The sequence below is a fragment of the Petaurus breviceps genome, unplaced genomic scaffold, assembly GCF_028583685.1.
Source record: "Petaurus breviceps papuanus isolate PSGF00001 unplaced genomic scaffold, PetGlider_PUasm1.0 90925, whole genome shotgun sequence".
In the NCBI taxonomy this organism is placed as follows: Eukaryota; Metazoa; Chordata; class Mammalia; order Diprotodontia; family Petauridae; genus Petaurus; species Petaurus breviceps.
The window spans coordinates 36,447,857-36,474,397 of NW_027187380.1; the positions used below are offsets into that span (position 1 = coordinate 36,447,857).

Consider the following 26,541-nt stretch of genomic DNA (forward strand, 5'->3'; position numbering starts at 1 on the left):
CATTTCTTCTGGGCCTGGCACACACCCTCCTTTGTCCTTGCCTCTTGTGTCATTCGACCTGGCCCAAATCTTATCTAAACTATCTATTCACATGCTCCTCTTGGTCAGCTCTGACCTTTGTCTATGCACTGAGGCCCCTCCCATCTGGTCAGCCCTGACAATGGCAGCCCTACCTTTTAAAGGTAAAAGCATGTACCCCTCTTACTTGCAGGTCCCCTAAAGGACTTTTGCCCGCTTCTCATAGAAGCATAACAATAAACTTCTACAACTCTCACTCCAAAAAAAAAAAAATCAGGCTCATTAGTCTCAGAGAGAGACAGGTCCTGAGATCTCTTTTAAATTTCTGCTTTGGGGAGCTTATAACTAGTGAAAATACTGTATAAGAAACTTCTAATATATGCCCCAGTAAAAGTCTCTAATAATGGACCAGGGATTGGGGTTCCCAGTCTGTAATCAAGGGAATTACCAATCAATATCAAAACTACCAGAACTGTTTTGTTATACACTTAGACCACAAAGGGACACAAGAAAATACATATGTCTGCGTTGACTACATTTTTATAGAGCAAAAGTTAGTATAAAGTAAAACAGCTCATGAAAATCAAATGCAAACCAAAGCTTGTTAATGAAAAAGCAAGTGGAAGGAAGGCAGTTCACTTTATTCACATTGCTAAGAAGGCTTCTGCCTGACCACTCTGTAGCGTTGTTGAAAATATAGAACGGTCTTTATACCTCTCCTAGTGCCCTGAGAGGGAAAACCACTGTTGAAGCTGGCTTCTAGCTCCACTGCTAGTGCCAGGTCCCACTCTTTTCTATCTCTAGTGCCTTGTCATGTCCTCTATCTCTCCTTGCCTCACGTGGGACTTTTATATCCACAGAACCACCCCAAGAGTTTGTCTAAACAGCTAATACACATTAACTACACACACACACACTTTAATATTAGTTGCAAAGGTAGAAGAAGGGTTAAAGAATTACATACAAGTTAATTGAATCATGAAACTCAGCTGATTCAATCACTATTTAACTAACCCTTGGCTTTTCTCTGGCTCTTGATTACAAGTCCTAGTGGCTTAAAGGACTTAAAGGACTGCTTGCCTTTCTATAGCTCTCTTTAGTGACCCTTTATAGGTCACTGCAACAGATAAATCCATTACTAACCTGGGTTTCTCTACATTGCTACAATCCAGAACTTGGCTCTTGCTCACTATTAGTTTCTTTAAGGATAAAAAACAGTTGCTTGCTATGCATGCCTCTAATGGAGTTTCTGCTTTCTATGGCCAGTTTGCTGGATTTTTTCCTTTTACAAAACAGAAGAGCACATATCTGTTCTTTCTTTTCCTTGTCTTTTTCTATCTATTTGATTCTATGGAATCGGTTTTTTTCAGTCAAGAAAAGTTTATTTTTCAATCATGTACTTCCCTTTCCTTCTTTATCAATACTCAGTGGATTCTGAATGACTTTTCTCTGCAGCTTCTGAGATCTTAACCTGCTTTTCTGCTGACACAAAGCCTTTGCTCATTTGTGTATTTGAAAAGTCTATTTGAAGGAAACAGAACAATGGTGATTTTTTTTTTTTTAGCAATTGGGGTTAAGTAACTTGCTCAAGGTTGCACGGCCAGGTGTTTCTGGGTGGGTGCTAAGTGTATGAGCCCAGGATTCGATCTCCAGGTCTTCTCAACACTGGAGCCGGTGCTCTTACTGGCTGTGCTACCTGGCCGCCGCACAATGGTGATTTTTTAATAACAGTTTCACCAGTTCTGGATTCCTACTTTTCATGGTGGTACTCCTAATAGTTTGTGAGGTCTGGGTTTCTAGGATTAGAGACCCAGATTTTAATAGACACACATATTCCCCAATCATTTTTCCTTCTCTCTTCTTTAATTGCCCTGTCAGTCCCCTAACTATATCAAAGAGTTTTCACTCATGGGGCTTAACTCCATTTATTCAAATTAAGCACACTTTAGAACAACCCACCAGATTGTCTTTTGCATCTCCTTGTAGATACTATTCAGATGGGCACTAAGAGATTTATGATGCTTTCTCCACATTCAGTTCTAGAAACAGAATGTGATATAATCTTGGCAATTTTCTCCAATCATCAGTAACAGCTTCCAGGTGTCATTTACACCCCATTTCTATTTTTTGCTATGACAGACCGAAAAACCCCTTTCTAACTACAAGAAGGGTTTTTGCATCAGCATTTTTCCAAGAAACAGTATTCTTGTGCTATCAATGACAGGAGTGAAAAGCATGATGAAAATCTCATCTTTCTCAAACTTTAATTTGACATAAACTCATGTGAGCATTTTAATGCTTATCAACTGCCTTCGTGAAAAGGCAGTGTGAGGTAGTAGAAAAAGTACTAGATAAGGTGGCCAAATACTTTAAGCTCCAACTCTGCCACTTAATTTGGGCCATGATTGTGCACCAATCACAGCTTCTAAATGGAAATATGACAGTACTGTACACAGTTTGCTTGGTAGTGTTATTGTAAGTATCAAATTATTCTATAACTACAAAATAATATTAATGAGAGTTATCATTACTGCCGGACTGAGGCATCACCATCCCCAGGTCAGATACCAGGCCAAAAAATACAAGGCAAAAAAATCAGTCATCATGATTTTTTTTTTTAAATTTACTCCTGGGGCAGCTAGGTAGCACAGTGACTAGAGCATCGGCCCTGGAGTCAGGAGGACCTGAGTTCAAATCCGGCCTCAGACACTTAATACCTACTAGCTGTGTGACCTTGTGCAAGTCACTTAACCCCAATTGCCCTGCCTTACCTCCTCCAAAAAAGAAAAAAAAATTACTCCAATGAGGCCTATAACCTTCTCAGACTTCTAGTTCATTATTGATTCTGTGTCTCTCTCCTTGGGGCAGGTAAAAGCCTTTCTGGCTGAAATATTAGAGAGGATAACTGAAGAGTTTAACATTGCGGAGTTGATGGCTCGGGTAGAAGAACATTCCCCCTACATTGTGGTCATCTTCCAAGAATGTGAACGAATGAACCTCCTTATCAGAGAAATTCAGCATTCGTTGAAAGAACTAGATCTGGGCCTGAAGGTAAGTGAGCTTTTGGTGAGGGCTTATTGCCAAAAAGCATAGTCGGGCCCCACAGGAAGAAAGAAATGTACATGGAGAAAAAAGACTAACATTTCCAAAGTAAAGTAAACTTGCCCAATGGGTGAAACAAATGATGCTTAGGATAACTAGAATATACTAGGAGGGCTGAAGCAGGGAAGCTAAAGTTGATTATCGGGTCTGGTCCAATGGTCCAATACACCTCAGAGCAGCCCCTGGAAATTCCACTGATCCCAGAAAGCTGTTTTCATAAACTAGCCACAGATGCAAACAAACAAAAAAACTACATCGTTACCTCAATTGACCTAAAAAAAATGTTGAAAAAATTCACCTCCTTCCATTCATTGCAAAGATGGGAACACCATGAATGTGAAATATTACATATATTATAAGACATGGTTGAAATGTTGGTTAGTTTTAACAAACTATTTTTTTCTCTTCCCTTTTTGACCTTTGTTATTAGATGTAGAGTTGGAACAAGTTACCTAATCCAACCCTTCATTTTACAAATAAGGTAACTGAGACCCAGACAGGTAAAGCCATATCCAAGGCTAAACAAGTAACAAGCCTAAATGATCACTTCTGGGGTATGTTATACTGAAGAGTTCTTTCATATATGACTTGGATGAGATGACCCCTTTCAAACTCTCAAATTCTATGATCCTGTGAAATAGCAGAGAGGGGATTCTCAGAACCCATAGTTCCTGAGTTTAGCACTATATTTATGCTTTTCAATATAGCTATTGGCTCAAAAGATGCAGGTCTCAACCCATCTATCCTGTCATCATGTATGACTATTGGACATATCCCTTCACAAATCTTCCATGAAGTCCACCCAAAATGTCTTCTTTTAGTTCTTTTAAGACTATGCCAATACTAATGGAATATTCAAGCTGCCTATCAGTTATCACTTGCTTTTATTGGGTGGCCAGTAAGTCCTCCACAATTTTTCATTTGTAATATGCTGTAATCTACTCTCACCTACAATTCACCTCTCCATTGTCCTTTGAATAACCACCAAATTTAAACATTCAAAAATTGTGGCATTCCATGATAGTGTGAAGGCTCAGGAAATAGGTGAAGGTTCACTGAGTAGGTGAGGTAGGGAAGGATATTTGAAAGCAAACGTGATTGTAAAAGCAAAATATATTGATAAAATGCAGAAAAAAAAAACTTAAAAATAAAATTGCCTCAATAGACAGCATCCTGCCTCAGAAGAATAGAATCAAAGATCCTGGGGGCAACCAGCATCCAGATTAGTGGGAGAACATAAACTCAGGGAAAAACATTCATGAGAAATAGAAAAGTAGATGATTATGGGGAAGGCAGTGGGTAGAAATAGACCAAAGAATGAGAGAATTTCTACAGTGGGGGCAAAACTTCTATCCTCTCTACCTCCTGTAAGAATTAATGCTTCTAAGACTACTTCTGGACACAAAAGAAAAGGAGGAGAAAGACAAAAGGTCTACAACTCCACAGAAAGGACAGAAATCAAATCAGGTATTTTAGAAACTTTAATTTCATGAAGAACATGAAATTAAATTATTTCCTTAAAAAAAGGATAAATAAGTGTAAAGACCATGAATCAAAGAATAAAAGTCTAGAAAAGACAGAAATGGAAGCATATTAATGAAGAAAGAGGAAGATAAAAAAAATCCTAATTTAGAAAAGCAATATTAAGGACAAATGGAGGGAGTGAATTGCTATCCCTCCCATATTCACCTCAAAAACAACCTAACAACCATAAAATAGTGTCCCAGAACAAATCCTGGAACATCAGGGTCTTTTCCGGTGAGGCATGTCTTCTCATTATGTGGCCAAAGTATTTAAGCTTCAGCTTCGGGTATTTGACCTTCAAGCCTGAATGAATTAAGGTTGCTGGAGATGTATATCAGTAAGTATAGACTTTCAATATTATTTGGGAAACACAAAACACAAACTTCAAGTGCATCTAAAACACAAATGTTTTGGGTGAAACAATTACCTGGGAGAACTCAAAGCATTTATTATAACCATCTCTAGCATTACTAGAGAATCACTGAGGTCATTGGACACTCTAGGCTTAAATAATCTCTGGTCATGTAAAACTAGATTTAAACAATATAAGAATTAATAAGGTTGTGAACAATATAATATTTTCCCACATTATCAAATTAATTGTTATCTGGCTGTGTCCCCACCATCTTGTACTTGGGAATGTGGGGGTTAGGGTGAAGGAGGGGACATGAGGGTTTGTGTGTGTGTTTCCCAAATGTAAGACTGTATTTATCCCTGTTAAAATTTGTCTTGGGGCAGCCAAGTAGCACAGCAAGTAAGAGCACCAGCCCCAGAGTCGGGTGACCTGAGATTGAATCCGGGCTCAGACACTTAGCATCCACCCAGAAACACCTGGCCGTGTAACCTTGAGCAAGTTACTTAACCCCAATTGCTGTAAAAAAAAAAAAAAACTTGTCTTCAAAGATTCAGCACAATACTCTAACGTGGTCAGATCTTTTTGGATCCTGACTTATCTACAAATTTGATATGTATACTATCTATTTCTCAAAATCATTTATAAAAATATTAAACAACTTGAGATCAGGTTAGGACAGCTAGCTGGTGCAGTGGATATAGTGCTGGGCCTGGGATCTGGAAGACTCATCTTCCTGAGTTCAGATCTGGCCTCAGACATTAGTTGTGTGACCCTGGACACTTAACCTTGTTCGCCTCAATTTCCTCATCTGTAAAATGATCTGGAGAAGAAAATGGCAAACAACTGTCTGTCAAGAAAACCCCAAATGGGATCACAAAGAGCTAACACTCTATTTGTGCACATATAAATGTAAAATGTCCAAAATGCAACCAGGTTCAACTCTACCATACTCTCCATCTTGGTCCCAAAAATAAAATGAGAATTTTTTTGTTTCACTGAAATCTAGGTAAATGGCCAAAAGCTATGAACAGTTACAACTAATAAATTATAAACTATTGGCAACCATAAGAAAGATTACACCAAATCACTATTTTTTTTTTTTTAGATTTTTCTTTTTGCTTTTTGGAGAGGGGAAGGTAGGGCAATTGGGGTTAAGTGACTTGCCCAAGGTCATATGGCTAGTTTTGTGTTAAGTGTCTGAGGCCAGATTTGAACTCAGGTCCTCCTGATTCCAGGGCCAGTGCTTTATTCACTGAGCCACCTAGCCACCCCTACCAAATCGCTATTAAGAGAAACTTTAACTGCATCAAATCAATAACAAGGATTTATTAACAGCTTTTCGTTGAGTACAAAATCCATAATTGAGATAATTTAGAAAGAAGTTTATTAAGTTATCCAGCAAAAGGGGAGACCTGAAAAAGGGGTGGCCAACTCCCCCAGTGTCTGTAAATTATACATCATATATGATTCAAATAAAGAAACAAGGAAAGAGTAGCTGATTGGCCAAAAAAGAGGCAGTTTCCAAATAAGACACATGGGTTGCTTGAGATGTATAATGGGAGAAAATTCCTTACATTCCTTGTATCAATCTTCATTTCTAACAGGTTTTCTGATCAATATAACCTAGGTCCTGAGTTAAGTACTAAACAAATCTGGTCTCTAAGCAATAGGTCTAGTTTCCCAGATATGCAGAGCCAGGTTCAAACAATGCAATGAAGTTTGCTCACCATTTCCTCCCTTTGCAGTTTTAAGTCCAACATTCCTATACTAATGGAAAAACAATTATACAAGTAGATAGCTAGGTATAGTGCCAATGCAATATTTACAGTGCCCACGATCATGATAAAGACCGTTACTACCGTGTTTCCCCGATAATAAGACCTATCCCGAAAATAAGCCCTCCCCTTACTGTGTAAGATTCCTCTAAAATAAGCCCTCCCCCGAAAATAAGCCCTATTGATATTGCTACTGTAGTGAAGGTGATCCCCTGCGCTACACGCTACATTACGGTACCCTCTGCATGAACCGTTTCCCCCCCCCCACCCCGTGAAACGCACACCGCGCTCCGAGCTGCATCCAATCAAAGCTGCAGCAGTGAGCACATCATCCTGTTCTTCCCCAGTGATTTGCTTATTGAATAAAGGTATATTTTTTTGTTCACATTTACCTGTTTATTAAAATTGCTGTCAATGTTCATTAAAATAAGCCCTCCCCTGAAAATAAGCCCTCTGGTGTTTTTCTGTCCAAAAAATTTAATAAGACAGTGTCTTATTATCAGGGAAACATGGTATAAGTATCGCATGATGTTAAATTGCAAAATATACCAGATTCTCCAGATAATGGATAGAACTAAGGCATTTATTTAGACACCAGAAAACCGAATCCCAAAACCAGTAAGCCAATATCGTCATAGTACCAAAGATATTCAGAAGCCATAATAATGCTGAGAGCCACAGCATCCTTCAACCTTCCCACAAACCAATATAAAATCAATGTCTACTCATGAACTTATCTGACTCCTTCCCTGAGGTCATCCTCTCTCCCGCACTGTCTGGCTAGCTCTGAACCAGCTTCCTGTGGGCTCTGCTTCCCTTCAGCAAACTCCTCCCACCACAGATTCCATGTGACTACATTCAGCCAATCAGGGGGCAGAGTTTATTTTCGCAGCCTGGAAGCTTCCAGTGGGCTCTGCTGCTCCCTTCAGCAAATTCCCTCTATCACAGGCTCCATGTGATTACATTCAGCCTATTAGGGGGCAGAGTTTAGTTTCAAAGCAGGGGAGGTCTTCAAACTCCCCCCTAGGCCTATTAAGGGGCAGGGAAGATCTTCATATCCCCATTCCCATTACACTAGGTTATGATTTACAATAATCTGAATCATGGAGGCATCTGCTTCACTGCTTATCACCATTCTATCAAGAGCTTGATAGAATATTCCTTTAAGGAATGATAGAGACTAGATAAGTGGCAGCTCATAATCAGAGGGATCAAATGGGGTAAGCATCCAAGGATATAAATCAGAGTACTTAGGCTTGTACCAGGAAACCAAGTGCACTTCACAATAAAAGGAGATTTTCCAGACATTACAAGAACACATATGGTCACAAGATTCACAAAAAAAAATTTTTAATATAAATTCACAATCCCATGCTTCCTTCAATGTCATAAAAGTTGAACAAGCTTAGTTAAGCAAAGTCATAATTGCATATATCTCCTAAGAAAACAAACCTAGTTAAAGAGCTTCTAAAGGTAAACTAAATCAGCTCACAGATTGGGTCTTAGCTGTCACATGTAGCCATCTCATACTTGAAAACATTTTCTTTTTTTTGGCTTTTTGGAGGGCAATTGGGGTTAAGTGACTTGCCCAAAGTCACACAGCTAGTAATTGTGTCAAGTGTCTGAGGCTGGATTTGAACTCAGGTCCTCTTGGCTCCAGGGCCAGTGCTCTATTTACTTCGACACCTAGCCACCCTGTATAAGTTGGGATTTTTTTTGCTTTTTTTTTTGGAGGGGGAAAGGTAGGGCAGTTGGGGTTAAGTGACTTGTCCAAGGTCACATGGCTAGTTTTTTGTGTTGTGTCTGAGGTCGGATTTGAACTCAGGTCCTCCTGACTCCAGGGCTGGTGTTCTATTCACTGCACTGCCTAGCCACCCCTGGTTTATTTATTTTTAAAGAAAAAAATAGCTCCTAATTTTATTAATTAGTTTTTTAAACTTTCGGTTTAGTTAATCTCTTTTTTGATTTTCAGGATTTCTATTTTGGTGTTTAATTGGAGGGTTTTAATTTGCTGCTTTTCTAGGTTTGTTTGGGTTTTTTTTTCCTTGGTTGCATTCCAATTTTTAGATCTGTTCTTTCTCTCTTTTACTGATATGAGTGTTTAGAGTTACAAATTTCCCCCTAAATCCTGCTTTGGCTGAATGCCAAAATTTTGGTATGTTGTCTCATTGTAATTATGTTAATGAAATGATTGTTTCTATGATTTGTTCATTGACCCACTCATTCTTTAGGATTAAGTTATTTATTTCAGATTAATTTTAACCTATGCTCCAAAGACCCTTTTATTGAATGTAATTTTGTTTTATTATCATAAAAAATAGATGCATTTGATATTTCTGGGTCTTCGCATTTCTTTTTGAGGTTACATGATCTTTTTTTTTAATATGCCATGCACAACTAAGAAATATGTATGTTCCTTCCTATTCTCATTCAGTGTTCCCCAGAGGTCTACCATATCTAACTTTCCTAAAATTTCATTAAGGTCCTTAATTTCTTTCTTGTCCATTTTATGATTAAATTTATCTAAGTCTGAGGTGTAAATTGCAGTCAATCACTATTATATTTTTGCTATTTCCTCCTATATCTTAATTAACCCTTCCTTTAAGAATTTAGATGCTGTCAGATGGCACCTGCTCCCACTCCCAGTGCTAGTTCAGGGGTCCCTTGGGATCTCTTTCGGCCCCAGTGCTTACTGCCCTGGTCTTACCATCTCTGGGAGCTAGGATGCTTCCTGCTGTTGCACTCCTAACCAGCTCCCACTCCCGGGTCTGCAGAACTCTCTGTCTCCCTAAGCTCCATTGGGCTAAAAAAATGACTCATTTCCCAATTAAAATTCACTCCGTCATCTTGATTCCATCCCCTCCAGTACAATTCTGAAACATACTTATTACTAGCTTTCCCCTTGATAGCCTCATGCTGGATATGTCTTGCCTACAAAAATCCAAAGTATTTAGTATTGCCTTCATCCATTGTTTAATTTTGACCTTTGGGATCAAACTCTCCCTTCAGCCTATTCTTTAGTGTCCCTTGAGAATTTTATATTTACTGAGTTCAAATAATATTTTGATATGGGAGGTTTCCACAAGATAAAAAGTAACCATTTAATGTACTTTTTCATTAACTTGATTTCATTCATTTATATCAAAAGATTTTGATATTTTGGTAAGATCCTTTTCTGACTCACTCATTTCTGTACAGTGATGATAATGGATTTAAGGCTATGCAGAACCATATCTTTAATTGGGGAGCTTTTGTTAATTTAATTTGCTTTTCTAGGTTTGGGGTTTTGTTTTGCTTTTTTTACTTGTCCAATGTTTTTGATTTTAGGAAAGTTAGATAGATATGACAGAGTCAGAGGCATTTAGGGTTAGGGTTAAAGTCAAAGTCAGAGTCTGAGGTTTAGGGGCAGAGGCAGAGGCAGGTTGGAGGAGAATTTAGAATTGAATTTAGGGTTAGGGTTAGGGTGCAATGGATACCAGAGTTCTGAGGATGAAGTCAGGAAGATTCATCATTCATCATTCAAATCTGGCCTCAGACAGTAGTATCTTTGCCAAGAAAACCTTAAATGGGGTCACAAAGAGATAGACATGACTGAAAAAATTGAACAACATGGGCAGCTACATAGCACAACAGATAAAATGCTGGGCCTAAAGTCAGGAAGACATCTTGCTGAGTTCAAATCTGGCTTCAGAAGCTAGAGAAGGAAATGTATTCTCTAGTATCCTTGCCAAGAAAACCCCAAATTGGGTTATGAAGAGTCAAATATGACTTAAAACAACTGAACAAGAACCTTATCAATCTTAAACTGTCTGCCTAGAAGATGCCACATTTTATTTCCAATGTTCTTGATATTATTGAGCTGGTGTTATCTTTCAAATAGACAGTTTCCGTGCAGACATTAAATACTCTAGCGTTCTCACTATTCTTGGGTCCATTTTGTATATTTGTAGTAAATGACTGACTAAGCCATGACTGTAGGACTGAGTCAAAAGCTTTGCTTTAGTCAGTGAAGGCTCTGCAAATATTATGACTCTTCCAGATGGGTTGCTGAATAATTGTTTAATTGATGGTTATTCTTTTCAAGCCTGGAATACCCTTTTGACTTAGTGTGTTTTTGTGTGTATGTTTATACATTTTAGAACAATACAGATAATGATATGTATAAAGTAAATTTCAAGAGGCTATTGATATTCTCATGTTTTGATAACGAACATGATGCCTTCTGTAAAGAAAGATAGAATCAGGCTTGCACCAGAGGGGAAGCTAGTGGAGTGATCTGCAAGTAATTCATGTACCACTCTCAAACATTTAAGTCAATTATTAATCTTATGCAAGCCTTTCTAATTTTTCAGAAACACTAAGAAGTTGTCATTTCCCTTGACCTAACCATTTATCATTCATTTGCTACGCAGGGTTTCTGTTTAACATTTGGTCCAACTTCCATTTATATTGTGTTTGACTTCCTAGTTGTTCAATAAACAGCCGTCTCACTTAAATCCAGTTCACTGCATGTCATGGCATCACCTCCATGATATCATGGTCCTCTTTGAGAACAAAGGACAAACAACAAGAAATTTTCTACCTTGTCCTTATTCAGTTCTCTGTCTCCTGTCATTCATTTGCTTCTCAAGGCTCTATAGTATAGGGCAGTTTGTTTTGTTTTCTTTAAATCAATGTTAAAGTGTTCTTATATTCCATTAACCTTTGGTTTTTGCTTTTGATTGTTGTTTAAAACTACCAAAATTTCTAATGTATCTTTTTATTCTATTTGTTTCATTATTGTTGTTGCTCTTAATTGGGTGATGCGGTGTTCAAGTTTTCTACTGATTGTACCAGCATTAATGTAATCTTCTAATGTCTTTCCAGAAGTCTTCACTATTTTTCACAAGGCACTTCTTCCATGATAGCATTTTATACCTCTCCTTTGGAGCATTCCTAGATAGCTCTACCTTTTCTTCTATGCTTCTCACTGTGGCAAGGGTTTAGCACATCAGTGTGCAGTATTGACATTTGTTAATTTTTGCCTAGCTGCTACAGCACAGGAAAAGCCTTGGGCAGCTTTTGATCATGCCAAACAAAGAATTCTTGACCGAAATAGTTCAGGTTTGAGGTTTTCTTGACTTTCTAACTCATTCCCCTCTCCAGTGATACACATGTTGCAACCATCCATTTCTGCCCATCTTGCATCATTCTTGTCCATATTCTCCAATAGTTCACCATAAGTGGGTCTACCCACTATAGTGGGATCTTCTTTCTGACATCACAAGAATACCATTGGAGTTATGAGCTATCCACCAGTTACCTTTCACTCTCAACATACAAACAGACTCTCTTTTTTTCTCATCCATTTCTCCTTCGTGATTCTGTTTTTAAGATGCTCATATCCACCATGCCTTACCATTTGGGTGATTATTTTCAATTCTTTTGGAGGATATAGTATTCCCCATCTCACATCCATATAACACTGAAAGAATATTGGTATTAAAAAGATTATTTCAAGGGAAGTTTGAGGTCATTAAAAGAATTTTGCAATTTCCCAAAGTCAATCCAGCCTATCTTCCTCCTTGATGATGAAAAATTATACAAAAAACTTGGTAGGACTGATCAATTTGTGTTCTGTTGGCATATCCTTTAGGAACTCCACATTACAATGAGGTATTAAAGAACATTAGTGGAAGATTCATATGCTCCCTCATTGGTCTCAATTAAGTCTGATAGTTCAGATATTGAAAAGATATGAAATGAAATCCGGCCTCAGACACTTAACACAAAAACTAGCCGTGTGACCTTGGGCAAGTCACAACCCCAGTTGCCCTCCAAAAAAAAAAAAAGGCAAAAAAATTAAAAGATATGAAATCTTAAAGTACCTGGCTTCCCAAAAGGTACTTAGAAATACTGGACTTAGAAATAAAAGACCTGGGCAGCTAGGTGGCGCAGTGAGTAAGAGCTCTGGCCCCAGAGTCAGGATGACCCAAGTTCAGTTCTGGCCTCAAACACTTAACACCCATACAAAAAAACTAGCCGTGTGACCTTGGGCAAGTTACTTAACCCCAAGTGCTCTCCAAAAGGCAAAAAAATAAATAAAAGACCTAGATTCTAGTTCTAGCTTTGTCACTTACTTGCACAGTCTGGTCTTAGACAAATCCCTAAACAGGAATAGTGATATTTACAACTTAATAGTTAGCCAAATAATTCAGCCATGCCCTTGAGTAACTTGTACTTCAAGGTTCAAAGGAAAAAGTAAGAAGGATTAGGGAAGGAAGTTGTTTGCCCCTCTTAAGGAAGCTGCCAGCACTTTTTAGCTAAGTCTAGATGTAAAACTTCATGAAAGTGATCAATTGGGAGAGGTAAATTAGAGATGACCTAAAAATCCACATTTTGGAAAGTTGGATCATTAGGATTGTCAACGTGCCCAACGGGCCCTGCCTTTTGAGGACTTTCACTACCTAAGTTGCTTGAAAACACCTACAGTAAAGAATAAGTGTTACTACAAAAGTTGAGGGGGTATTTTGCTTCTTGACTGCAGAAAAAGAATGACTTTTAAGTCTGAACTGAGTCTTATTTGATCCTGAAGGGAGACTGCTTAAATCAATGCAGAGAGAAAGTAAACTGGGTCAGAATGCTATTAATGAACCAAGTATTTTAGGTAGGATGATGTTGAGAAAGAGTGCTGCACTTGGAATGAGACCCCTGGCTCTACCCTTTCCTAGATATGTGAACAAGCCTTCTCACCTTTCTGAGACTGTTTCCCTTATTAATCAATCAAAAGGCATTTTTAAGTATCTTTGTGCCAGACATTGTGGTAGATTATCTTTCAGATAGTAATTAAAATATTCATGCTATCTACTTCATTGTTGTTGTGAGGAAAGCATTTTATAAACCTTAGAGCCTACATATTTAAATAATTTATTTTAATGGCTTTAAAAATTTTTTAACAACAAACTATATGTAGATCTATGTATTTTAATCTCGTCAATGAATGAGAAATCTATGCACCATTTCAGGTACCACCATTCACCATTCATACTGACTACTATAGTTGCAGGCATTAGGGAATTAATCTCTAGAGGGCATACCACAAAAATCCAAATTTACTAAGTGATGACAAATGACACATTCTTGAGAACAAAGACAAAGGTTTTTTACAGTAGGATCACTGCATTAATCTACCTCACTGTCTTTCTTCTGTCTATGCTTTCTCATTTTTCTATTTTCTGGCTCTGTTATCCTTAGGGTGAGCTCACCATGACCAGCAACATGGAGAGCTTACAGAGTGCTCTGTACCTGGATACTGTACCAGAGTCATGGACCAAGAAGGCATACCCATCAACATCAGGCCTGGCAAGTTGGTTTGTAGACCTGCTCAACCGAATCAAAGAGCTGGAGAGATGGATGGGGGATTTTGCATTGCCCTCTGCTGTCTGGCTAGCAGGCTTTTTTAATCCCCAGTCATTCTTGACAGCCATCATGCAATCTATGGCTCATAAGAATGAGTGGCCACTGGATAAGATGGCCCTGCAGTGTGAAGTGACTAAGAAGAGCCGGGAAGATTTCAGTAGTCCACCTCGAGAAGGGGCCTACATTCATGGTCTCTTCATGGAAGGAGCCTGCTGGGATGCACAGGTAATAATTAGGGATTTTAATCAAAATTTATGACAGGCATTTGAGGTTCAGATGTCTTCAAATGAAGCAAAATAATCAGAAATATTCACAATAGATCACTCTGATTTGCCAATCTCAACCTTCTTATCTAAGGCAGACAAGACTTTATAGCAGTACCTTCTCAAACAAGATCCACTACTGTGATTGAAGGTAGATATTTCCAGACTTTAGGACAGTCCACATTACATTTTGTGCTGCTCTATATAATTTTTTTTTTAAAGCAATCGGGGTTAAGTAACTTGCTCAAGGTTACACGGCCAGTTATTTCTGGGTGTGGTGCGGAGTATCTGAGCCTGGATTTGATCCAGGTCATCCCAACACTGGAGCCGGTGCTCTTACTCGCTGAGCCACCTGGCTGCCCCTAAGCAATTGGGGTTAAGTAACTTGCTCAAGGTTACACGGCCAGGTGTTCCTGGGTGGGTGCTAAGTGTCTGAGCCCGGGATTCTATCTCCAGGTCTTCTCAACACTGGAACCGGTGCTCTTACTCGCTGTGCTACCTGGCCGCCCCACCCAAAAAAATTTAACTGTGGCTGGAGTAAGCCAAATCAAAATGCATCTTTTTATTTCATAAAAAACATGGCCCAAGAGAGAATCCTTATTATGGGGGCTACAGGTATTAAAGGACAACACAATAGGATTGTAGAAAGCAGTAAAGCTGATCGTACCTTGCTAGTTGGGTACATAATGGAGAAAAGAGGCCATAGGAACATAAATTTAGGGACAGAGTGTTGTTTGCAATCAGATCCCAATTAAAAATAAGAGCTATATCCCATTCTGATTATGAGTCTCCTGTTTTAGGGTATAAGGAATTAGACCTAAAGAAATTGTGTCCCAGACTGTGATTTGCCCAGGTAATAAATGACAGAATCAACACTCAAACACATTCTCCATCACCAAATATTGTGTTCTTTCCCCTATACCATCTATCCTGAATAGACTGAATGAAAAGCATGGGTAAAGATGTTCTAAGTAGTTGTGGGAATCAGAAGTTGGTTGACAATAATAAAGCAAAGGTCTAAAGCAAAGAAAGTACTCATTACCAAATGCATTAGAAACAATGAGAGGAATCATTTCCATTAGACAGGGTTGGGGGGGGGGAGAAATATAGGAAGTCAGATTTCTGTTTTGTCAAGATATAGAAAGGAGTGTTTGAGGAAAGGTTGGGTGCTATGGGGAGTTTGATCACAACTGGGGCACAGTGGATGGAGCAAGTAGAAAGGAGTGAGGATTAAGTAGACCCAGGAAGAGGATGGAATCAGATATGCTATTTCAATAGGGAACTGCATCCACCAGTGCAAATCACAATCCATCTGTCCTCTCACTCTGGGCAATTCTTAGCCATATCATTCAATAAATTCTCCAGAGGGTCTACCCACTATGCTAAAGGCTTCCTTCTGGATCTTACTACTTTGATTATCAATATCCTGTAGCTACTGCTATCTTTATCACCATATATCAAACTCATCTTTTTTGACATCTTTTGTACCTTTTCTTAAACACAAGATGTCACTGATAAAATGTTAGATAGCCTACAAATAGTCAAATCACTATGCATTTTTCTACTGAAAATGGCAGACAATCTAAAAGGGACTCTTGGAAAATCCATGCTCCATGCTATGCAGCCATATTGTCAGTAGGATAATATTGGTGGATCTTCTTGCATCGGTGAGCAGTTTGGACTCACTGAAAGCATTTCACATTTCAATCTTGCCCACTCTTCTACCTATACTATTTTGGGTAGAGCTGGCTGCTTTGTTTGTTTTTTTTAGTTCCTAAGACATGTAGTAATGGGACTAACTTGAGAGGCTGTTCATTCAAATGTATGTCACCATCTTAGCAATATAGGTTTTCATTCATTTGCTTTTTCCTATATGATCAGCTCATCCTGAGTGGCCATGAATCTCACTGAAAAGACCCTAGGACATCCTAGGACTTGGTGCTATCAAAGCAATATTGTCCACAAACAGCAATAGAGGCCCTTATTTTACCAGCTGTAGGAAATTAATCTTCCATTTGGACTTTGTGCAGAATATCCTTCATAACATAAACCAACTACCTGTGCTAAGCATGTTTTGTGCCTGCTTGATACTAATCATTAAACAAAAATCATCTTTGTAGTTGCATCTATCAGGAATCTTGTATAATTTTAACATATGCATGGGGCCTAGGCAGCCAGGTGGCGAAATGGATAAAGCACTAGGCCTTACTATCTGTGGGGATGTGGGCAAGTCACTTAACTCGTTTGCCTTAATCCACTGAAGGAAATGGCAAACTGTTATCTTTGCCAAGAAAATACCATGGACAGTATAATTAATAAGGTCACAAAGAGTCAGACTTAACTGAATGACTGAACATGAGGCCCACCTTGTTGAAGTGCCTTTTTGTTATATCATGCTTTTTTTCTAATTGGAAGTATCTTTTATTCTATTTCTTAACCAAGAGTATGACTATGAAGATGTGTTCTGCTATAGTCTGTGAGAGCCTCACTGTTACCTTCTATTTTTATCAAAGATATTCTAGACCATTGTTAAAAAGATCTTATAAAGATGATAAAGTAGGAGCATAGGTCAGTAATTGATGTCTTCTTGATCAATTTTTGGGAAGGAAAATTACCCATGATCTTTCCCATTGAGGAAGGCAGAATCTTCTCCTCTTTGAGATGCTTGAAAAACAATCCAAGTGGTTTTTAAATTGTATCTTTCCTCAATGTCAGATTCAGTCACTGTTCCCAATACTTTTAAGTGCCATTTTCCCTTACTCATAAAACATACTGGATACTGATGTGGTGAGGCCAAATGTGGTTGTTCCATTTTCTAATAAGAATATTATAGAAATGCTATTAATGTATGCTTTTCTTTCTAGCAACAATGTGCTACTGAATGCTTTCCCACCACATGAAGTTATTCACCAGAGTTCTAGTTCTACTCGCCCTCTTCTTTCAGAAGAAATGGGATCACTGTTTAGGCCACCTTCATTATGATGAACATCTCACTTAGGCTTTGCCTTATTCACCCACCCTTATCAGCTTCTCAAAGAATTTGCTTTGCTCAGAGGCCCCTTTCCCTTCATAACAGGAGGAAATATTTATAGGATGAAGAACAATGAGCTATAACCTAGCAAAAGAATCTTTAGAGTCACATTAGAGTGCTTCCTTAAATCACTGACCTAATCTGTTATTCTGCACAAAAGGTTCTCTAAGAACCAGGGCAATATTTTTAAAAAACATTCACGTGTAGAAGCATAAAAAACATGTAGTTTGGTTCACCAAACCAAAAGGGATTATCTAGCTGTGTGACTTTTCTGAGCAAGGACTCAAGGAACTAGGAATGTTTAGCCTGAAGAAGATATGGATTAAGAAGGCCAACAGGTCTCTTATAAGTACTTAAAAGGCTGTGTGGAAAAGGGATTAGAATTGTGCACTTTGGCCCCAGAGAGCAGAACCAGGAGTAAAGGATGGAAACTGAAATGAAGCAAATTTAGGCTTGATGTAAGGAAAAACTAAAACCGTAAAACAAAACAAAACAAACATTCTTGGTTCCCAGTCCACATAAAAGCAAAACAAGTGAACACATATGACATAAAGGCCATAGATTGACCACCCCTGATCTAGTGAAAAAGTAATAAGGACCAGTATTTGAGTAGCAACAGTAGGCATAAAGGAATGGATGGATGTTGGGGAGGTAAAATTGACAGATAAGATATACCTTCTTACAATCTTTCCCTTGGTGGCTCTGGTAGACATTGGGATGGATTAGTTTCATGGCTATCTTTATGCTCTCTTCTTCACAGGCTGGAATCATTACAGAGGCTAGGCTGAAGGATCTGACTCCTTCCATGCCCGTGATATTCATCAGAGCTGTCCCTGTGGACAAGCAAGACAACAGAAATACCTATCCCTGTCCAGTATACAAGACACGTCAGCGGGGACCCACTTATGTTTGGACATTTGGTCTGAAAACCAAAGAAGCCACATCCAAATGGGTACTAGCTGGTGTGGCCTTGCTTTTGCAGGTTTAGTTTCTGCCAGAAATTCTTGAAAGCAATGAGGCCTGTGCTAGAAATTTCATAAGGGAATAGACTATGCTGACTGTGCACTTGCTTTGGCCATAGGCTAAGGTGAGAAAGGAAAGCAGGTGTTTAAAATGGATCAAAGGATTGAATTTGTGGCTTCACTTGCTAAAGTGAAAGCATTTCCCCAGCTGACACTGTCCTGGTATCTGACAGATACCCCTAAAGGTCAGAAGAATATGGCTTCAGACCATCACCCACACTCAATACTCAAAACATTGTCTCTGGAACACCATTACTCTCATCTTACTCTCTACTCCTTGAACTCCTTAGAGATTTCTGGAGTAGGTAATGAGAATAAACCTAGAAGCAAATTAATTGTCTTTCTCATTGCAAATAATGATAATTTATGCCCATTACCTATTATATTAGCATTCTAGAATCCCTGAGGACCTCCCTAAATTCACCAAAGGGGTGGAAGGGAGAGCACGACTTCCAACATGATGCAATTTACTAACTTCTTAATTGACTGTATCGTCCCCAGACTTTGAGACTAGCAATAATATAAATGAATACAGTGAGACCAAAAGAGACCAACAATGAGTTGTTTATTGAGCAGGCACTGTTGTTGGTGTTATAGGGGATACAAGGCAAGTAAAAAAAAAATTTATCCCTATGCTCATAATTAAACCGGAGAAACAAAATTAAACAAAGAGAAAAAAACCATCTTTTGACTGGGAGACCAGCCTGTAAAAGAGCAGTTTTCCTTATGGATTTACTACTTAAAGTAGGATGGAAAAAAAAATTTTTTTCACCTCTTACTTCCCTACCAAAAACTACTTAAAGAGTTTTTCAAATCTTCTATAAATTCTGTTGAACTGATTGTATTTACTTGCTCCCTCCGCACTATCTGATGCCTAGTTCCTTACCTCATTCTCCATTCATGGACAATTTTTTCCTTATCCTAAAGCATCTACTCCCATTTGAATATAAGGAATTCCTAAGCCCCTGTATCTCTTCAACTTTTCTAACCTTTAATCTTGGTGAAGCAGAACACCTAGACACCCTTTAACCACTTTGAACTCCACATGACAGTTTGTAGGTACCTATGTACTTCAGGTACCTATGTACCTGAAGATGGCCCTCTGTGTGCTACCACCACTCCTTCCATCTCAGAAAAATGGGACAGAAAGAATGAGGGTGTAAGGTGGTATAGCTGAACCTACATAAAATGATCTTGGTTAATTGTGTGACTTGACAGATTCAAGTAAACGTAAGAAGCAACACAGGGAGATGAGGTTGGGGGATGAGGCCCATAGTCTTGAGCCATATTATCCATGTTTAGGCTGATAAAACAGATTTTAGCCCCTTCCCTTTAATCCAATCAGAAGGAAATTATTTCCAAGAATAAGAATATCCATTAATGGGTATAATTCCTTCTGAAGTATTTCTATGCTAAGGAATTTTTTTAATTGACTGGAAATGGGATTTCTCTACTGATACCTAGTATCTCTTAAATTATTTAAAAGACTTTTCTCCTGTGTGGGATCTTTGATGTTTATCAAGACTTGAGCTCCAACTGAAGCATTTCCCACAGCAAGAGCATTTAAAAGGTTTCTCTCCTGTGTGAACTCTCTGATGTCTCTTGAAGTTTGACCTCTGAATAAAACTTTTCCCACAGATAGAACATTTGTATGGTTTCTCTCCTGTATGGGTTCTTCGATGATGGCGTAATCCTGAGAAATCACCAAAGCCTTTGCCACAATAATCACATTTATAGGGTTTCTCCCCTGTGTGGATTCTTTGATGTTTTCTAAGGTCTGAGCTCCGACTGAAGCTCTTTCCACAGGTGGAACACAGATAGTGTCTCTCTCCAGTGTGAATTTTTTGGTGGATGACAAGATGAGATTTCCGAGCAAAGCTTTTCCCACAATCCATACATCTATCTGTAGCATTACACTTCTGTCCTGCAAGGGTTCGTAGCTGGCCTTTCTGGCAGACCTCATTCTTCTCTCTCCATGAGGAGTCTTGTTCCAGTGGACTAGACAAATGTTGACCTAGGAGTTTCTCTAAACTCCTTTCCTGAGGAAGGCTTTTCCCTGCCTTTACTCTATCCTGAGGATTCTCCTGGACAATAAAATCTTTTCTTACCCCAGAGCTTCTTGGATCATCCTCAATGAATTCATTCAAGGGGAACTGTGAAGGTACCTTTTCTGAAGCTTGCCATTTCTGGCAAGAGATCTTTTGAGATTCCTGGCCCCTTGTATTTTCCAAGTAAAGATTCTCTTTGTCATTCTCCCTCCTGTCTCCTGAAAGAAGGAAGATAAGAACATAGATCATTCAATAAACATAATAAGCCTGATTTTCCAAGCCATATCAGGACTATCATGAAGAAAGTCCTAGGTGGTTTCAGTATTAAGTGGGAAGGCAGGAGGTGTATTATGTACATAATTATTCACTAAATATTAGTTTCACCAAAGCATATGACCTTCCTACTGCTTCTTATGGAATGACTATATTAAATTTACCATTGTATTTACTCTGGTAACAAATATGTATGGATTCAGCTTTCAGAAGAAGCTGAGCTATCAAGCTCAATTAGATTCAAAGAGGGTTTTCTATGTAGGCACTCAGGGGTGAACCAATACATATTCTGAAAACAAGGAAGAGAAGCATTTAATAAAAATATGAAAATAGGCAAAAAAAAAAATAGGCAACACCCAGGTTTAATACCAGCCAGATTTTAGAGAAAAAATGTGGCCTATATTCAGGTCAATATGGTATTATGCATGTATGTATGTGGTAGTGTAAGAGGAAGTATGGGTAGATACTTCCATCTGAAGTTGGATTTTGATAACTATGCTAAATTTTCTCTATTATTTCATTATGATGACATGTATTCCCTAAATTTTACCCTTTTTATTATTTTACGCTTCTATATTAAATGGGAAGGGTCTCTTAAATTTGTTTTTTTCTCTTATTTCCCCTTAAAAATGACACAGACCCACAGAAAAATGAGTCATCTCTTCAGATATTCTTTCAAGTCATGCTGTTTAAAATCAATCCAAAAAATGATCAATTTTCCTTAAAATTCATTTTGCTAATAAGAAGCATTTATCTAATAATAACCACAAGGCAGGCAAAATCCCATTAGATTCTTAGGACTGCTAACAGAATTTTAGGATAACTAATTTATAGAAGTCACATTCATAATTTAGAAGAATTACAATGGTAATACCTCTCTGTGGTAAGTGGAATGCAAAGTGGAAAAAAAGTGTTTTGTGCCCATGAAGAGAAAGACATGTCCCAGGCAAGCACCCACACTCACATTCCCCCCCCAACAAGCACCCACATTCCCCCATTCTTTTTTTTTTTTTTTTGCTTTTTTGGAGGGCAGTTGGGGTTAAGTGACTTGCCCAAGGTCACACAGCTAGTTTTTTTTTTGTTTTAAGTGTCTGAGGCCGGATTTGAACTCAGGTCCTCCTGACTCCAGGGTCGGTGCTCTACTCACTCCACCACCTAGCCACCCCCTCACCCATTCTTAAGTTGAGTGCTAGGTCAGGGGCTGGAAAGTGAAATTTTGTAGTCTGATCTGATAACCAACAAATTTATAGAAAGTTAGAAGGGATTATGTCTATCAGCCTTCCAGGATGTATCTATGGGAGGCTTTTATTGAATTTAATATTGATACTGACAATGGTACAGATAATCTGATTAAAACTTTTTGCAAACCTCTCAGAAGAATGGGAGTAAGGAGTTAAAATGCCTAAAATGTTTTTTCTTTTTATCTGAAATATCAGAAAGGAGATAGGACTTCAGCTTTTTTTTTTTTTTAAGGAAGTGGAAGAGGGGTTATTCAGTGCCAGAAATATATAGCCACGTGTCTTTTGGGGGGAATATATAAATCTGTGGATATTTCCTTTTAAAAGACCAGAAGTATTGGACTTGAAAAATATATAATATATACGTAAATGAATTGTTTGCATATCATTATTTGGAATGATTGTAAAGCCTTCACATAAAGACTGGCATATGTTACACATAACATTATTATTAAATGGGTTTTAAATACCAAAAGTAGTAAGATCAGTAATTTCTAGATTACTGTATTTCTAAATTGTATTGTATTTCTAAAGTTATCTTTGATTGTAAAATGTGAGGTAGAAATGGTGTTAAAGCAATTTTTAAATCTGAATTTTGTTGCATATGAATTGTTTTTTAAAGGGATGTGATTAAAAATTTGATAATTTGAAACTGTTAAATTTGGTTATAAACAAGTAGTTTATACTACTGATGTTTGCTATGACAGCAGATTTTCCATCTGAAATCTTGGCTATTATGAAAATGTATATGGTGGGTTAGGGTGATGAAATGCATTCACCTAAAATGATAATGAGCTGTTTTAAATACATAATAATGTTTAGGGCATTGTAAACAGTTATATAATCAGCTATATTGTTTAAAAGGCAATTTCCCTTATCTAAATGTTCTTAAGAATTGTACTGTCAGAAAACATAAGCTTCCAAGTTTGTCTTTGTTTAAAAGGAAGTTTCAGTTAAGATTGTTTTGCTATCATTTATGAAATTTGTAAAATTGTTAACTAAGCTATTTATTTAATTGCATAAATCAAGTATTTACAAAAATATGCTTGTGAAAGGAAACTTGGTAATTATGTGAAGAAAAGACCTTGTGAAATCTCATTTTGTAAGTTTTTTTCAATTATGTGGAAGAGGCCAAAGAATTTAGGAATTGTGTGTTAGTTAATATTAGGATAAATTATAAGGTGTTTTTGAAGAAGGGAAATACTTTCATTAAGAAATATTTTATTAAGATCTTTGGTGTGATTTTTTGAAGGCCTACTAAATTTCTATTTGCAAACTAATTTGTTGCAGTAACTTGATACTGATGACAATTAGACCCAAACTTACTGTGAATTTTCCAAATATGCTTATGAGGTTAATTTATACATTTAGAAATTTTGGTATGAAAGGGGAATGATAAACAGAGAAGGGAAGGAACTAATACATGAAGAATTGGGAAGGCAAGTACTGAACAACTTAATGTTACCAAATGAAATTGGCATAGTATGTGTAAAAGGACATGTACATACACACATACACAAGTATTTGTGGTGGACAGGAATGGATTAACAGATGAGAAGGCTAGGTGAGATTCCCATATTTAGAGAGTTATGCTTACACAAAGGTTTCAGAATAGTGGAGCTATTTCAGTTTCAGAGGTTTTATGAGGAAAAATTAGGGACAGGATGAGAAAGATGGATGACAGGGCAGGAGACACAAGATAAGGGAGACAAGGAAAATTTTGTGACCCAGGATGGGGAAAGCAATCTCCTCATTCCTTCTCCTACTCTATCCTCCCTAGTCAAGAAGGTATGTCAGAGCACAGCAACAGCTCTGAGAAAAGGAAGTAGGGGGAGAAACCACAGTTAAAGGAGCCTGCTAGTCAGCATCTGCACTTAGGGTAAGAAAGCCCTTTCTTTTATTGATAATTTTATGTGATCTGAAAATGCATTTTATGTCACTTGAAGTTTATTGTGAAAATATTTATCCTGATCCATTCTGTTCACTCAGAACAGTTCTCCTATATGTATGGGGGCCGGCAAGCAGGGGTGCCAGGATCAGCCCCTCCCTGGGGTCCATGTCAGTTCCCACTGTTTTGTAAATTTGCCCAGGTCCCTGAGTCCCAGGAAAAAGAACTTGTCTTAGCACAAATTTAAAACCTAAGATGAGGCCTGGTAAAGTTTTGATGGTGAAACTTGTCATCTGATGTAAAAGCTTCTGAGACTATAACAGTAACTATAAGATCAATAACCCACCATGTGGGGAGGCGCCAGTAGCTATTCAGAGAGAATGTGACTGTTACAGATTTTTTTTCCTCAGGGAGAAAAAGCTGAAAGGACAATCCTGGCCTCAGCCTGGGATGGGATCCTTCTGGTTCAATTTCCCCATTGTGTTACTTTGAAAAGAAATGTTTACCACCTAACTATTCCTGAGTCTGGCTGTAAGATGTATGTGATATTGAGTGTGAATACTTTATCTAATCAGGCCCTCACTTTTCAGCTTAATGACAAATTTCTATAATCAAAAATGTTGTGAGTATAATACCAAATCTATTAAATAATAAGTTGGTACAGGAACATCTGAGGTTAAGAAGTCTAAGGGGCAGCTAGGTGGCGCAGTGAATACAGCACCAACCCTGGAGTCAGGAGGACCTGAGTTCAAATGCAGCCTCATACACTTGACACTGACTTGGGCAAGTCACTTAACCCCAACTGCCCTGCCTGCCCCCCTCCAAAAAGCAAAACAAAAAAAAGAAGTCTAAGATTAAGCTATTAGGCTTAATATTTCAGTCCAAACAACAACTATTTAGCCTTGCCATCTGTTACTAGTATATATTCCTGCATAAGTTAGGATCCTTTAATTCTTAGTAATAGTATGGAGACAATTAGGTCAAAGGCTTGTGAGAATATTATTCTGTTACTTAGTTAACTTGTCTCAGTTTTGTTACAATTAGTTAATGTTAAAAGAAGAATGGCATGTGGTTTATTTTGTAAATGCTTTAAAAGAAGCATAACATGACCAGAAGTTGGAATTGTTTTATAACTTAATATGTACTATGTTAAAATTGATTACTCAATGTATTTATGTATGTACTAGCCTGTTATTAATTCCTTGGGGGAACCTCATCCTCCTGATGGGGAATAAATAATGGACAATTGGCCAAGGTTTCAATTTTGATTTTATAAGGATAGCAGTTTGTAGGAGAATGGACGTAATAAAAGGGAAGATTCTACAGGAAGGTGACAAAATGATGCTGAGATGCTTTACTGAAGATGGCTGGAACAAGTATCAGAAGGCTTCACTGGATGATGTTCCCCCACCAGACAGCTCTATGAGGAGACTTCTGAATCTTAAAAGTTTGACAACTGATCACTGTTGTTTTCCTTTGGGTCTCTATATCTGTGTTTATTGGGGGACTGACCCTTTGATTTGTCAATGCCTTGATTGGTCTCTCTCCCCCCCTTCCTACTTAAAGTGGAGATGGATAAGGGGAAGAATCCATGAGAAAGAGAGTAAGGGAGTATTCAAGATGTGGAAACAAAATTTGAATAAAAGAATAGAGGGGGAATTGTGGGAAACAATTGGAAGAATTCCATTTCCACAGGATTAAAATTACTCCTTCCAGCTGTGAGTGATAACAGAATCTAAGTCAGAGATGACTGGTTCTAATCAGAGAGCAGAACCAGGCTTCTTATCAGGTAAAAGGTTAGAAGTTTGTACAAATGCTTAATGAGCTGTTTGAGGGAGATATAACATGGACCTTTCAGGAAGTTGTGTCTAGCCAAATGAGAAGAGGGGAAATTTGAATTGGAAACAGTATAAAAAGACTGGCATTTGTCTGAGCAAAAGTCCTCTCCATTCAGGAGGGATCCATTCACTAGGAATGTAGAATAATTGGCTAAAATAAAATGAGAACTTTCCTGGCTTCACAAGGAGTATTTGTTTGTTTGTTTAGAATGATCATGATTCTCACACACCCCAGCCCCAGGTCTTTCATCTTTCAGAATCCTAAATTTGCATATATACTTTCTTTTGCTAGGTAGTTTAGAAGTTTATGAAATATTTTAGAGAGCTAAAACATTTGAGGTAAATGAAGAGGAGTGAAGAGACATAAGGCAGATTGCTAGTTGACAACAATGTTGCACAATAATCTACAAAGCACTTAACTTATAACCCTGACTTAGATGGTACAAAATTTTAATTGCATTTTAAGAGAAAGAAAACAAGGCTCAGAGTGGTTAAGTGATTGTCCAGGATTATTGTAATACTACAAAGTATTGTATTCAGAAATTTAAAACTAGTGTCCAGGGGCAAGTAGGTGGCACAGTAATTAGAGCACAGGCCAGGAGGACCAGAGTTCAAATCCAGCCACAGACACTTGACACTAACTAGTTTGCCTTGCTTTCCCACCTCCAAAACAAACAAACAAAAAAGCTAGTCTTGTAACCCAAGTCCAATGGTCTTTCCACAAAACCAAGGATTCAGCTACTTCTCAATTCAATTTCTTTAGAATAG

The 26,541-nt window shown here is 38.0% G+C and overlaps 2 protein-coding genes across 3 annotated transcripts in view; one reads left to right on the top strand and one right to left on the bottom strand.

Moving 5' to 3' along the window:
- Nucleotides 1-19,314, top strand: part of DNAH9 (dynein axonemal heavy chain 9) — a 531,344-nt gene extending 512,030 nt beyond the window's left edge. Inside the window, exons 67-69 of the mRNA XM_069076799.1 lie at nucleotides 2,887-3,069; nucleotides 14,008-14,397; nucleotides 18,227-19,314. Of these exons, the coding sequence (XP_068932900.1) occupies nucleotides 2,887-3,069; nucleotides 14,008-14,397; nucleotides 18,227-18,454 (801 nt within the window). The 3' untranslated portion in view covers nucleotides 18,455-19,314. The remainder of the gene's footprint in view (nucleotides 1-2,886; nucleotides 3,070-14,007; nucleotides 14,398-18,226) is intronic.
- The window catches only part of ZNF18 (zinc finger protein 18), a 42,168-nt gene continuing 34,808 nt past the window's right edge, over nucleotides 19,182-26,541 (bottom strand). For both annotated transcript variants that reach the window (XM_069076801.1, XM_069076800.1), the window contains one exon: nucleotides 19,182-20,754. In XM_069076801.1, the coding sequence (XP_068932902.1) occupies nucleotides 19,964-20,754 (791 nt within the window). In that variant the 3' untranslated portion in view covers nucleotides 19,182-19,963. The remainder of the gene's footprint in view (nucleotides 20,755-26,541) is intronic.